This window comes from Ostrea edulis, chromosome 4 (assembly GCF_947568905.1).
Source record: "Ostrea edulis chromosome 4, xbOstEdul1.1, whole genome shotgun sequence".
NCBI lineage: Eukaryota > Metazoa > Mollusca > Bivalvia > Ostreida > Ostreidae > Ostrea > Ostrea edulis.
The window spans coordinates 28,576,396-28,592,489 of NC_079167.1; the positions used below are offsets into that span (position 1 = coordinate 28,576,396).

General features: G+C 37.5%; 1 protein-coding gene across 1 annotated transcript in view; it reads left to right on the forward strand.

Annotated features, from left to right (window-relative positions):
• LOC125672010 (polycystin-1-like) overlaps positions 1-16,094 on the forward strand; it is a 79,104-nt gene that overhangs the window by 36,325 nt on the left and 26,685 nt on the right. Inside the window, exons 13-19 of the mRNA XM_056162162.1 lie at positions 3,956-4,663; positions 4,944-5,111; positions 5,465-5,656; positions 6,201-6,581; positions 8,105-8,233; positions 10,567-10,695; positions 10,887-16,057. Coding sequence (XP_056018137.1) covers positions 3,956-4,663; positions 4,944-5,111; positions 5,465-5,656; positions 6,201-6,581; positions 8,105-8,233; positions 10,567-10,695; positions 10,887-16,057 — 6,878 coding nt within the window. The remainder of the gene's footprint in view (positions 1-3,955; positions 4,664-4,943; positions 5,112-5,464; positions 5,657-6,200; positions 6,582-8,104; positions 8,234-10,566; positions 10,696-10,886; positions 16,058-16,094) is intronic.

Here is a 16,094-nt window from a genome sequence, read left to right on the forward strand (position 1 = left end):
CATTTAATCACTTCCGGTGACGACCGGAAGTGACGGCCGACATTCTTAACCCCCTACTGCACGCCTACAAAGTGAGATCTATTAACTCTGAAAATTTGGTGACTCTATCTTTTACCGTTATTGAGAAAAACGCTGGACAACGAAAACAGCTAATAAGCCGTATTTGCCGACCGGAAGTAAATTTTACAAAAATATTTGACGTTGCTCTAGACATTTATAGTGACTATTATATATTTAAAACTCAACTCATTAACTAGTTTCATGACCGAGATTTATGGCACTGAAAAATGAGAGAATGAATAGGCTTTATTTGATATAACCGGAAGTTGAAGATTCAACTTCCGGTGGGGTCAACATTTTTTGAGAATTAGAACGAGATATAGTAAACCGAAATAGGTTTCAATTTGAAAGAAAAAAGTTTGAAATTCATGTTTCTTTTAATCACTTCCGGTGACGACCGGAAGTGACGGCCGACATTCTTAACCCCCTACTGCACGCCTACAAAGTGAGATCTATTAACTCTGAAATTTTGGTGACTCTATCTTTTACCGTTTCTGAGAAAAATGCTGGACAAAATATCTTGTAAAAAGACGAAAATTGGACATATCTTGCGACCGGAAGTGAATTTTGAAAAAATGAAAAAAATGCCTCGAGGTACCATCGTTCTCTATAACCTGTGAAAGTTTCAGGAAAATCCATCCACAGTCTCGGAGACGAAAGGGAAAAAAAAAAAAAAAATAATAATAATAATAAACAGTAGAATCACTAGAAGGTCTTCCGTTAGAAACGGAAGACCTTAATAATAATAATAAGAAACAAAGTAAAAACAATATGTTCCCAAACTTTGTTTGGGGAACATAACTATGTCACATCATTCCTGACTTTACAATGTATCCCATGCAACTCGGCTCATGCACCCCTGGGTGCATATATTGATTTTTTAATTTTGTGGCTATATACATATTCAGAATGTGTATGGATTATAACTGGCACATTTTAAGACTAAGCTCCATCATACCTGGTCTGCTGGTGGACGTTGGTGAATGCAGACATGCGTGCAAGTATGCATCATTCACATCCAACTTCAGATGGGTGCACTTTACTTTAAAACTTTGATTCTGTAGATCCACCTAAATTAAACAATTTCACCACTGTGCATACAACGTGAGGAGTAGACTTCAATCAAATGGATCAGATTTAAGCTTATACATTTATTTTTTCCTTACATTTTAAAGCTCTTATACTATGTAAAATGGTAGACAAAGCAGCCATGATATTCTGAAATGGTATGTTGTACAGGAATTTAAAAGAAGAGTTGTGGTGGAATTCGATATCAAATGGAATCATCCTATATTAGTGAATGTTTGATATGATGGGAAATAAAATCATCATAATAAATGTTAAATAAGTAATTCCTTAGGTATGATTTTACTGAGGTTAGATTCTATTTATGAACTCTAGATAGTATTATGCACAATGTTTGACATGTATGAATACATAGGACAATCAACAGAGATAAAATTTTATGTGATTGATACATATCGGCTATTTGTATTGATATCTCTGCATGCATATCTAGTTTGTATTTTGTATCTTGTTTTACTCATTGTAGGCACATAAATTTGTTAATGTCTCACATCCTCAATTGTATTTTACTGTTTTTGAATATTTAGTGTAGATTCCCAGAGTTACAAAAATTACAGCTTTCAAAATATCTTTTAATCACGTGCTTTAAAGGCATTTTACCATCACCAAAAACTTGGCTAGCTCTCTGACACTGTTGGCTTGTCCACTGTTGGCTTTGTCCATTACTTAAAAATAGAGTGCTAAATTTGCATTCACCATTCCAGTTATATTTGTGTGTACATGTCTTTGCTTTTAAAGCTTTCCAGTTACATGTGGCAATTATTTTGTAAGTACGGTATAAGGCCTAAATTAAAACTTTATTTTGTTTATATATATATATAAATATCAAAATTGTTTCATTGCATTATATATAATCCAAAGTTTGGAACTATATTTTTATTGATTTTCTGTAGTGAAATATTTTCTTTACCAACAGCTTTGCCTACTTTCACGTAATCTTTATGCTCCCATTCCCATATGTAAGCGTCACCTTGATATCAACATGGTGGGTTGCAAGACAAGTAATATTTTTATTTAGGCCTTGAATCGGAAGCATTTGTTTTTTTATCTTAATTTTATGCATTATTTATGATATGATATCTGCTTGTTGTGCAATCATTAGTTTTATTGAATATGTCTCAATGCATATTAAGTGGTCTCTGAGTGGGCAACCTTGCTTAACACCATCAATTACTAACAGAAAGATACAAACTAAACTACTGCAATTTCATTTAACCACTAACACACACATGTATATGTAATTGTGTGTTTGTTTTGTGTGTGTGTATATATATATGTGTAAATCTGTGTGTGAGTGTTGTTGGTGATTAATATCAATTGCACATGTACATGTATATATATTTACATTTTCAATGTTCTGCTTTTGATATCTTTACAATTTGTATTGATAGCCATTTCCTCATGAGTGCACTGCAGTTCAAAACAATGTGCATATAAATCTTTATAAATTTATTAGATCTATTTTAAAAGCTGGAAATTCTGACAGAAATAAAAGTAGAATGTAAATATCATTTTTGAAAATGCATGAGGGTAAGAATTGCAATGCCTCACGCCAGCATACTTTTTATGCAGCATTAATGCGCATTGTGAAGTATGCTGACATGAAGTGTAGCAGATCATGCTCTTATGTATTTTAGAAAATGAAACTAATTTCTTATATATATGTGCATGTGTGATTCTGTTTGAGATGTGCTGTGTGGTCTCGATATGATTTGGATGGGATCCATTGCCTGCATTAAAATTGAGAAAAAAAAAATTCAGGCTATAAAACTAATATGCAAATGTATTGGAAATTTTAATGAATGTATAATTACATTTATATACCAAGACTATTTCCATGGAAAAATTTTAATGAATACTGTAAGTGTTGAAATTTTTATTAGACTTTATTTGCATGAGATTTATGTTCTCACTTTGTGTACAAGGGGGAAGAATTCTACTGGAAATTAATTCTGTATTAATAATTGAATTAAACAAAATTAACAGGAAGGCCTTTGCAAAATCACTGAAACATTTTACTACCCCTTTTTACCATTCTCATTTCATTCAAGCAGTGTTTATTGTGTTTGTTTGGTTTTTATTTTTGGATTTTTTTTTTGTTGCTCAGTGACTGATTAGCTGTCAAAGCGTTCACTTTTTGTTCATTCAACATTTGCTCATTTTTCTTTTACCTGTCATTTGCTTGGGGTAGTAGAACATTTCAGCGTCTAACAGTCATGCAGATACATTGACTCTATCATGATACATTTTAAATTTTCTCATGTTTGGATAAAGTACATAGATCACTTAACGTCTCTTTAACATTTTGATTCGAGCAAATCACAAATACTTCAGGAGTTATGTTTTGACAAAATCACATACACATACAAAAGAACAGGAAGTTAAAAATCAAATTGACCTTTATTTTCAGGAGAGCAGTTGTGTAATATTTAGTGTATAACTGTTTATGTATATTGATTGGAAAACTTTAAATGTAAATTTAAAAAGATTCATTTAATACCTTTATTTTTAAAGAATGCTACTTTACTGCAATAAATTTAGATATTTTGAATTTATAAATATATGAGTGCACATAATTTGTAAAATGCAATGGTTATACTGTACAGTGAAACTTGTCTAATCCAGAAAAAAAAAATTAAGATTAGACAAAGTGTCAAATAACAGTTGGGTGCTGAAATATGTGTATGGTTTACACAACATTACAGATTGCAGCTCACCAGATTATACAAGCTTTACTGTATAAGGATGAAAATATCATTAAACTTTGTTGATTCAAAAAAACTTTTATATTTGTGGTTTTACCAATCAGGTCCCAATGAATATGCTTCCTGCTATGATGACACAGAAGAGGGCAGGAAAATTCCCGTGTTATTTTCATCCAGTTCCACAACATCAGTTGTTCAAGACTGTACAGAAAACTGCTTTGACAGAAACACCACCTATGGTGTCATTACATCAGGAGTATGCTTATGTGGTAAAGAGTTGGAAGACTATGGAGATTGTTATTGCTCTACAAAGACCTATAGCAGTGGAGAGAATATACAATGCTCAGGAACAGCAGGTACCATCCAAAAAACTTATGCCAGCAATGTGTTCCAGGTTCATAGTGGGCTGAAATTTGACTTTGTGGGCAAAATCACAGCAGGTCAGCAGCATTCGTTTACAGCCCGTGTAAGTCTAAGGACCATCACGTCCTACACATGGCAACATGGAGACACCAGCTCACCTCGTGTCCAAATGGTCTCTAATCAGTTTTGTACCAACACCTATACCTATATGTTACCAGGCACCTACACTCTATCGGTGGGGATTCTCTCCACTCAAGGGGGGTATTCCTCGGGGTCCATCACTGTGGAGGTGGTTCCTCCTACCTCACTCATTTCCCCCTCTATTGAGTGTCCTTCCTCCGTTGATTATGAAAATGGGACCACAGCAATCTCGGCTGTGTTTTCCATGGCGCACAAACTGGAGTACACCTTGAGCAGGTTGCCAGATGACAATATTACATCAACTACAGGTAGGAAAAGATTGTTTCTGCATTGGAATGGATGGGAATCTGCATCTTGATAGATGAGTTTTATATGAAATTGATCTTTACTGGTAATCAAACTCTTTAGGAACTCTTGATGTCTTGTTTCGAATGAAAGTATAGTCCAAGACGACTGTTACTTTGAATAATAGAAGTACAAGAGCATGTTCTGTATCAGAAATGTTGATAGGAAGCAAAATTTGTAGATACTGACATTGATCCATTATTTTATGAGTACATTGGTGACAATGTGTTCCTTGTTGATTAGGAGGTGGTTGTGACAGCTCGCATCATGAGTACCATGGTAGGTGTTTAATGATGGCACCATCATCCTACACCCACACCCAGGGCGTCACGCAGTGCTCCACTGGTATGATGCTGTCCATTCATTTTCCATCTGAACTGACTGATGTCATGACCCATTTTGGAGGATCAGGTGAATGAAGACGCCAGAATTCCTGGTTTTGTGTCGCATAGTTAGAAAAAATCAAGTTTGAAATTTTACAAAGCTTGTTACATATAACAAGTACATGTTGATGTAGATAAGAATTTTAGCAATTAGTGCATTTTTGTGGGGGGGAAAAAAACCCAAAACATGATACACTTTAACTTTGTCTATGTAAATTTGCTCCAAGGATTTGATATAACATTAATGTTTCAGATATTAATAAACAAAATGCTTTACATGAGTAATTTCAGTGAGATTGATATCAATGGAAAAAATGTAAGCTTTTAAACGTTATATTTTGTTTTAATTTTTATTTGAAATTGTTGTAACTTGCATCACAGTGAGTACAGGAATTTATTTGGATGCCAAGAAGATGGGCACTGAATATTACTGGACGACAGGAGCAAAGGCATATTTCACGACTAGTGATGTCACCAATGCAGGAGCTGGGGACTGTGCGTACGGGGACAAGTCTAGCAATTCTATACACGGAACTGACTGCAACAGTGCCTACAACGTGATTTGTCAGAGCAGTAAGTTTCGAAGAATGGTTTTACTTTGCTTTTTCATATATTGGTTTTTAAGATGAGAAATGATTACAGCGAATTACAAAAGACCAGTTGAGTTTTCAATTGCCTGCTGGATTGATCAACAGACTTTACAATTTGGTCAGCAAAGTATCACATTAATTGGTTTGAATTTAGGTCACAAAGTTACTCACATATTGTAACAAACGATATGGATTTAATTGGATAATTCTAAAGTTACATCTGCTATCAGGTCAGTTTAATGTTGTATAGGTATAAAGTAGTGTATTTAATGAGTGAAGTCCAGAACCGTAACAATCAATATATATATATATATACACACACTAGATGACCATTTCGTTAGACAACTTCTGGCTTCATCTTAGGAAGTCTGTTTTTATCCATCATATAGTGTGCCGGGGGGGGGGGGGGGGGGGGGGTATATATTTTGTTACTTAGCAGTATGTATTGAATCTTGTATTTCTATTCCTAAGTTACATGCGTAATGGTTTTTGACCTTGCTTTGTAATGTTGAACTATCGTTGTACAGAACCGCAGGCTTGTCATGCAGGAGGCTCCCTGTACAGTAACAATGGGCATTGCTATAAGCTACAGTCCAGTGCCCAGAACTGGGGGAATGCGGAACAGACATGTGCTTCTCTGGGATCCACCGCCCACCTGGCAAAGATTGACTCTGTTGCCCTGCAGACCTTTCTTGTGAGTAATTTGGTTTCCACTGGACAGGCGTGGACTGGCCTGACTGACAGGAATCTGGAGGGTCAGTTAGAGTGGGCAGATGGTGAGATCTGGTCCTCGTACCCTGCAGTGACTTCGTCAGATGTGGACTGCTTCCATCTGGATTCAACCGGAATATGGCATTCAAGTACTTGTACTGCTACACTGAAGAGTATTTGTGAATACAGCAGTCGCGGTAAGGCTCTGTGAATGGAAGATGGAAAATATTCTTTCCTGGTTCTTGGCTCAGGATTTAGTCAGGCTAATATTAACTTAAACTTTGGTAAATATGCAATCACTTGTGAAATTTCTTTGTAGCATATTTCATACATGCCAACTTTTAAAAATCCCCATGGGGGATTTTGCGCGCGACGACCTTTTTTCAAAGCTCAAAATTTACGACATTTTAGCATGAAAATAAATATTTGTCCTTTCAAATAAAATATCAATCAAATCATTGTTAATGTATCATATATTAACACAACATCAAATGTGTTTGACCATTAACTATATAAAAAAAACTTTGAAAGATATACATTAATATTTTATTAAAATCATCTATTCAGCAAAAAATCTTCTCCAACAAGTCACATACATAATATCAAATAATATTTAAGGTTGCATCCTTTTACACCATACAATAAACATTGGCCGGTCTATATATCAAAATTTAAATTAAAGCACATGCATTTAGGTATGACTGCAAAGGCGATCATGCTTGTCTGTAAACATGGGCTTGCAGAGACTGGTGGAATAATCTGCATTGCAACCAAAAAAGGAGTGATCTGCCCTGCTATGAAGTTTGCGAACAAAACCTTTGCACCCATGACATCTGAAATAATTACCAGGGAAAAAACACATCAAAATATACGATTTTACTTGTAAATTAAGGCTACTTGCTAAATAAAAAATTCAGTACAGACTTGTGCGAATTACGCATCACAAAGTATATTTAATGAATACTACACTATATAGACTATATAATACATCACTATAGACGGATAGATTTGGATAGCCTATATTATTATAGTTGGAAAAAATATATACTTGACGTACCTTATTGCAAATTTTGGATGCTGTCAGCGAGAGGCGGAATGTCCAATTGTTTGGTGGTGACACTAGCATCGTTGTCATTCACGTTTGTGTTAAAGGATAGGTCAATTTGAAATCCGTCTTCCCGATTAATTACTATCAAAACATGCTTCGTACTGTCCAATAAACACCCCGACACAGGCAGACCAACCCGACACCATGCGACACAGGTAAACAGCAATGGCTGACTATTGTCCCGATTTCTGATTGGCCAGTTCAGAAATGACGCGGGATTTCCAATTCTGGTCACGAGATTTCACGATTATCCTGCTTTCAAACTCGTTTTCAATCGTGAAATCGGAAATTTTGGTCGGAAAAAATTTCAAATCGGGATTTTAGGGTAATTTTGCTTTCCCGATCGGGAAAGCGGGACCGGAGGGTAAAATTGGGAAGATCCCGCCTAAATCGGGAAAGTTGGCATGTATGATATTTTAAATTATTCTATGCAGATTTAATAGCATATTAATTATTCTATGCAGATTTAATAACATCTGAATTATTCTATGTAGATTTAACAGCATATTAATTATTCTATGCAGATTTAACAGCATATTAATTATTCTATGCAGATTTAAGGGAGTGTGATTTTGTTGGCTACTGATAATTTCGTCTGTTCCAATTTTGCAGAGGTGGCCAGTGTTCCAACATATGTGGCTGGGACAGCACAGCTAATGAACACACCCTACTCCTTGACCACATTATCGTCCACTACCACTGCCCATGTCACCGACAGAAACATCCTCTCTCTGTTCCCAGGTATCTTGTAGATGTACATGTATGAATGTAGCTTTTAATTGCAAACATTTTAGCATAATTATGTAGAAATAAAAAATTCATTGTTAAACTTTCCAAATTAATGATACTGTAGTTTTTCCACATGGTACAGATTTGTGCTAAGCCCCTGTTTACAGGAAATCTGAGATTTTGTACCAGCATACTTTTTCAATTTTTAGATCACCTGAGTAAACTCAGGTGACCAATTACTGCCGTTGTGCGATAACAATTGAACATTTCTAACTTCTTCGTGATAACTACTATAATTTCAATTCTTTTCAAATTTGGTATGAAGCAACCTTGGGACAAGGGGGGCCTAAATTGTAAATTTCAGGACTTCTGCACCCCTGGGGCATAAGGGGCAGGACAAAAACTGCCCAAAATTGACCAATTTTCATAAATCTTCTTCTCTAGAACCGCACATGTGTAAGAAAAACTAAATACATAGTGATGTAGAGCAGGAAGGCCTCTGCCAAAATTGTAAATTTCATGATCCCCAGGGTAGGGATTCCGACCCCAGGGTGGGGACAAACTTAGTGTATAGTGTTTATGTTTAAAACATTTAATTAACATCTTCTTTAGTGTTATTGATACTAAATTGAAACTAAATAGATATTTAGAAGAAGTAAGTAGGTAGTCCTTTACCAAAATTGTAAATTGCATGATCCTATGGGTAAGGGTTTGGTTTCAGGGTGGTGTCAAAAGTATAATACAGTAAAACTCTGATATAGCGAATTTCTGCGGACACTGTAAAAATTCGCTATAAGCATAATTCACTATACGCTTATAGCGAATTCATAAGTTCTACATGTATATGAGTTGTATAAGAAAGCAGCAATCGATATACTTGCGTTTTATTGTCTCTAAGAGAAATTAAACCTAATTTCAAGAAGACATATTTTTATAGAAGAACTATACACACTGATTTAAATATGATATTTTTTCTTGATGGATTCTTAAGTCACGAATGAATTATGTCGAAAGAAAAATGTCAACAAAATTATGTGCAATACATACAAACAGTCTATCGCATTTGTAATTTACTTGTTGATTTACACAAAGAAAGGGGTGTATGATAAAATAAATGCAACCAAACTTCAAATTTAATAAACGAGAATAGGAAACACCGACAATATATTCGCTAAATGTATGTGTAAGTATTGTTTTGCGTTAACAACCTTTTTTGAAAAAATACTATCAGAAATTCCGTAATAAGTGTGGATGTTTTATGGCAATGGAAAGCGATTGTTAAAAATCACAAGTTTAAATGAAAAAAAATCGTTATAAAAGGTGATTTTTACGTTCATTTTTAATTCAAGGGGAATAGAGATTTACTTCGTTATATCCGTAAATTCGCTATATCCATGTTCGTTATAGATGCAGATTTTTCTATAGAATATACAAAGAATTTGCCGGGGAAATCGATTTCACTTCGCTATAGCCGCAAATTCGCTATATCCGTGTTCGCTATATTCGAGTTTTACTGTAATGATTTGAAGGACTTATTTAAGTCTGCTGATACTGTATAAAATCTAATTGCATACTTAGGAAAAGCAGAAAAGGATGTACAAAAAATGGTGAATTTCACAGCCCAGGGAGGGTTATGACTCTAGGATGAGTCCAGATTAGTCATATCGTTTAATGTTAATACACATATTATATCATGTAAGGCCTTTCATTAGAATTTAACTTAGATATTCAGAACATGATATATTTTTCTAGATTTCATAGCCCTTGGGAGTAGTGAAACTTTTTCACTAGTACTTAGGTGACCGACAAGGCCTGTGGGCCACTTGTTTACTTTTTCATTGACAACAGACAATGTAAGGAAATGCAATAAAAACAATTTATTTTGCATATCAATTCTATAGTAAAGAATAATAACTATACCAATAAAAAGATTAAAACATAAGAAATCATCACTTCAAATCTAGATTCAGGCACCTGAGAATGTTGACTTTCCTGAATTAAAATACAATAAAACATGGTTATACTGAACCTTGAGGGTCATTCCTCTCCTAGGAGAATGAATATCACTTCACAATAAGCATAAATTCGTTATAAGCATGTTTGAGATAAGCATGTTTTACTGTGTCTGTTTGCATTCAGGCATACAAACTTGTGGAATTTTGTACTGTAGACATAATGGATATCATCAGTCTGCAGTATTTTTACTGTGTGGAAATAAATTTGTCTACTGTACATGCAAATTAATATTAATCAGTATATGTATTAACATTTGAAATGTGCATGTATTTGGGAATAATGTAGATATTTATTTGGATGAGTTATACATGTTTACTATCGATATTTAGGAATGTGGATTAATAGAGAGGGAAAAGTCAGGGCATGGAATTTTCGAACAACATCCGGAAGAACCGAGAGTTTTGCTTTGACATTCATGGTGCTGGAACCAGTGTGCTCGAATTACTTTATACCTCCAGGTAATTATAAGAAAAGAAGAATAGGAAAAGCATGTATTTAGAACTTTTTGAATTGGGAAGATATTTACCCTGGAAGTGAATTGTGAATTAAGACTGAGATAGAAAAGATATTGAAACACAAGGCAAACCTTGACGTCCATATACCAAATTAATAAAGCAGTGATGTGAAATATGCCTTTTTGTGTTTATAGGTTGCAATCAAAGTGGAAGCTGGTATGGTTCTTGTGTCAGTTCTCCACCGACCTGTACAAAATCAGTGTCCACCTGTCCTAGTCATGAGGACTACTGTCTCATCACAGACTCCTGCCTTCCAAAGACTGACCCTTGCACCTGTGTCAACAAACCCCTTTTCTTGTTCTGTATCAACCAATTTTCCAGTACTGGAGTAGCACCAACCTATCGTGTTAGAGGGGTGACATACGTTGATCTGCCAGCAGGAGGAGAAGAGGAATACACCGTTCCAGCTACGGAATTCGATGTGCATGAAAATGATGTACTTGCCTTTGCGACAAATGCCTCCATCGATGTTATCAAATGTGATGCCAGTACTGGGTCAGATTGGGATCAAAATTTCAACAGCATTTCAAATCGTGACTGGGTTGGTGTGGGAGATGTGGTTTCCTTGCAGTCATGGTTGTCGAACCGTGTATGTTACTTCAATCTGATGTACACTGCTAATCAGAAAGAGACCTTGCCAACCACCCTTCAGTATTTCACCAATCCGGATACGTACACCTACACGTTAGACGTACCTTCACTTGGTGGAAGCCCTCAGACATCATCCGTCAAGGCTGAAGAAGAAGTGGGAGAAATAACGTGGATTAATCCTCCAATCCAGTCATCAGGTGGTGTTAATGTTTTGGATAACACAGACACATATTTTGTGTTTCGCATAACCAAAGGGACACATTTGGTGGCCAGATGGACCAGGAATGGCGTTGACACGAATGTTAGTTTTCAAAGTTCCTGTCCATCAAGCATCGAAGCACTATATCCGACTGAGTGCTCTCAAGGTCACCGCCCATTAGCCTTTTCTTACCAGCTCTACAAGTTCCTTGCTAGTGATGGGGCCTCGCAGACGATAACTGTAATGGTATACAATGACCTGACTTTGCAAAAAACTAAACAAATTACTGTCAATGTTTTACAGCCCATATCTGGATTAAATGTGTATTTGGAAACTCCTACAACTAACAACATTGTAGAAATTGGGTCCCCAACTACCTTTCTCACCAACATAACTAATGGGACTCCATCATCATACAGTCTGAGTTACAATGGGTCCACGCCTGTAAAAACCTCCACGTCTTCTTCAATATCGTACACATTTACAAACAAAGAGACGTACCAGGTTACTGTGACAGCAACTGATGGACTGACAAACACCTCAGCAGAAATTACCGTCCGGGGCAGATATCGAGCGGGACTGAATGGCCTTGCTTTCACAAGTCTTGGGGATTTTCTGGCTGCAACATATACCTACAGTTTTGTGGCAACAGCAACTGCTGTTGCTGGAGCAGAAGTGTCCATCATTTGGCAAGAAGGAAACTCCACTGTACAGACAACAAACGAAGTGATTGGGTTATCAACATTTTCTGTTTCTAAAGATTTTACATTTTTGACTGCAGGGAATTACACAGTTTCGGTTTCGATAACTGATGAATTTAGTGAAAGCAAAGATACATCGGTTGATGTAGAAGTAGTTGATCCAATCGGAAACTTCTTTCTCCAAGCTCAGAATGTGTATCTTGAAAAAGGACAGACTGCCAGATTACAAGCAAAAATGGACCCAGCCCCCCATACGTATGGGGTTATTTTATTCACTTTTGACTATGGAGATGGAAGTGCAAAAGATGTGAATGTTACGGATTCTACCAAGGACCATACATACAATGCAGCCGGTAACTTTAATGCCACCTGTGTGGCTACCAATGGACCAAGTTCAGCCTTCAATTTTGTGGTTTTGCTGGTGCAGGAGAAAATCAGTAACTTTGTTGTGAGTGGGGATTTATATGTGGTGGTTAATACTTCTCAGAGTTATACTGCGAGTGTGACAACAGGAACAAGTTTGAATTACCAGTTTAAAATTGATAGCCTGGCATTTGACTCGGGCTATACACCAAACAGTGTTCTTACTTACATCTTTAATACTGTCGGTGCCTATAATTTGACAATTTCTGCCAGAAATGACATTGACTTTAAGAAAACAACCCTGGAAATCCATGTGGTGCTGGCAGATACTCTTGTCATCAAATCTCTCAGCCACAACAGATATGTGGAACAGAACAGTGCTGTCAGTATGGAAATGACTTTACTTCATCATGACATGAGTCAGCTGCATATTACATGGGATTATGGGGATTCAAACACGGAAGCTGGGGTGGGAAAGACAACAGCTACACACACTTACACAACAGCTGGTGATTACAACATCATGGTGAATGTGACAGACAACTCCAATTCCAATATGGTGATGAAATTATCCCCCATTACTGTGATGCGAAGTATTCAAGGATTGTCTGTGAGTAATCCTGGACCGGGAAGTATCAATTCCACAACAGAGGCCACCATCACCGTGACTGCCACAGTGAGTGACGGAACAAACTTAAACTTTGTCTGGGTATACAATGGGGTGGAATATGATACTGGAACAACAAACTACATCAACCTTAACTTCACTTCAGCTGGCTCCTATTCAGTCTCGGTCAACGTGTCCAATGCAATCAGCTCAGAGACGGCCACGTCCAGTTTCAGTGTCCAAGCCATGATTGAGAATTTGGGAATTAAATGTTCCACATGTGTCAAAGATGGCGCTGGGAATTATTTCCTGGAGGCAGCTGCTTCCACATCATTCACGGTGACATACACAGGTGGATCTGACATTCAGTTTGTGTTTAATTTTGATGGAACTGCATCAGCTTCACAAACTGCTGCCACCCTTTCTCACACCTACACTCCTGGAAATAGAACCATGTCTGTTACTGCCACAAATCAAGTGGATTCCCAAACGGTGCAAATTCCGATTGCTGCACAATCTCTTATCAGTAATGTGGCATTTCCAACATCTTCTGTCATGCCAACCATTGTGCTAGTGAATGAGACCCTGACTTACACCTTGATAGTGACAGGTGGTACAGATGTGAAGTATGTTTGGAAGTTTTGTGATGTCTGTGTTGAGATTCACCATGAAACTAACAGTATTTTAAATCCTGGATATACCTCTGCTGATCACTACCTCCTAAACGGTACAGCTTACAACATGATTAGTGTCAAGTCAGCTACAATTCAAATCACAGTTGTCAACCAACTGACTAGTGTTGCCGTAGCTTCAGACTTGATAGCCAACACATATGCCATCTCGGGAACTGGATATACTTTCTACATTCTTCCAAATGTGTATTATCCACCGAATTCCAATTCCTATAAATACTATGTAGCTTTGACAAGTGATGCCTACCCAAGTATAGCTACCAACACCATTCAGAATTTTTCGTATCCCTTCATAACTGCAGAAGATTACAAGCTAAAAGTTGTAGTGGACAATGTGAAGTCAAATGTAGAGAAGGAGTTATTTATTTACGTACAGGATCAAGTGTCCACTCCCAGTATAACCTCCAATGTGACCTCAGACGTGTCCACGGGATCTGCAGCTCTTCTCACAGTATCCGTGTCTTCAGGCTCCAGCAGAGAATACCAGTGGTCCATCGAAGAAAACGGTGTTACGCAGACTCTAGCCAGTACTACCAACACAGTAGAGTATCTGTTCTCAAGGAAAGGAAACTTCACAGTTAGTGTAAATGTTTCAAATGTTGTCAGCTGGAAAATAGCAACGTATCAGCAGCAGGTCATGGATGCCGTCGAAAACATTTCCTTCTCCCACAACATCAACACAACTACTTATCCCTATGTCTCAACAAGACAAGATGTAACCTTCACATCAATTATAGAAAAAGGTGATGCCTACACAGTAACGTGGACTGTTGTGGACTCCACCAGCTCAACGATAATCACTCGGACAGGAACAACGTTAATTTATGCCTTTACTTCAGCAGAAACTTACACGGTGCGAATGACGGTACAGAATGCAGTCAGTTCTCTCCAGACTCAGATGGTGGTCCATGCTCAAGTTCCTTTGGTCAGTTTAGTCTTGACACCAACAAAAACAGTGACTAAAACTTCAGAGGCTATAGACCTTACGGCAGTTCACAATACAAATGCCACGCATCTCACTTACACGTGGACGATACAGAGCTCAACGACAACTACCACTGGAAACACGAAGACCCATTCCTTCACATCAAGCGGAAAGTACACAGTGTCAGTGACAGTGAATAACAGGCTGAACAGCCTTACAGCTCAAGTGGATATTACAGTGCAGGATGTCATTCAGAATCTCGCTATCACTGGGTGTGACACAGAAGCTGTGGAAGATACCACCGTTGCCATGGTAGCCTCCATCAGTGCCGGGACAGACGTAACGTATGACTGGACAGTTGTTAGTGGACCAACCCATACTGGTGCTAATTTCTCAACTGTATTTGACACAACAGGACAATATTCTATCGTAGTCAATGCTAGCAATTTGGTGGATTCTAAACTTCTGACATGCCAGATGACCATCATTGGAATTATTTCTGATCTCCACATAGACATGACACATTCCATACTTTTTGTGAAATACAACACACAATTTGTTGTTGGAGGCCAGAATCTTGTGGGGGTGAGCTACAACTGGACCTTTACAGGCCCAGCAACCATAAACTTGGTGGCCACTAATAATTTACTGATCAAGAAGTTTGATGATGCTGGTCTGTATACCGGTACGTTATTGGTGTCAAACTCCATTAGTGAAGCATCTAAGGTTGTTGTCTTTGAGATCAAGCCTCTGACTTGTGATGCACCAGTTGTAGTGGCCAGTGGCAGCGCCTCGCGTACCATTTTCAAGTCTTCATCGGTGTCCTTTGAGCTAGATACCGACATGCAGGGATGCAGGGATTATATCATCAGATACAGCTGGCAAGTGCAGTCAGCTGCCTCCGCGTCCTGTAGTGGCAGCCTGACTCCATTTTCCCTTCCATCCTCGGTATATGCAGCTAGCTCTAAATTTACTATTCCTGGGAAGACATTGCCCTACGGATATTATTGTATCAGTGTATCGGTAGTGTATATCGACACACCACTGGAGGTGACCAAGGAGTATACTGTATCTGTCATCGAGTCCCCACTTATCGCACTGCTGTCCGGTGGTAACTCTATGATTGTCTCCAACTTGAACTCCGTGACCCTGAATGGAACTGAATCCTATGACAGAGATGATAGTAGCACTGCTCTCATTTACAGTTGGACTTGCTCAATTTCATTGGTATGTGTTTCTATTCAAATTTTAGATGTTCTTGATG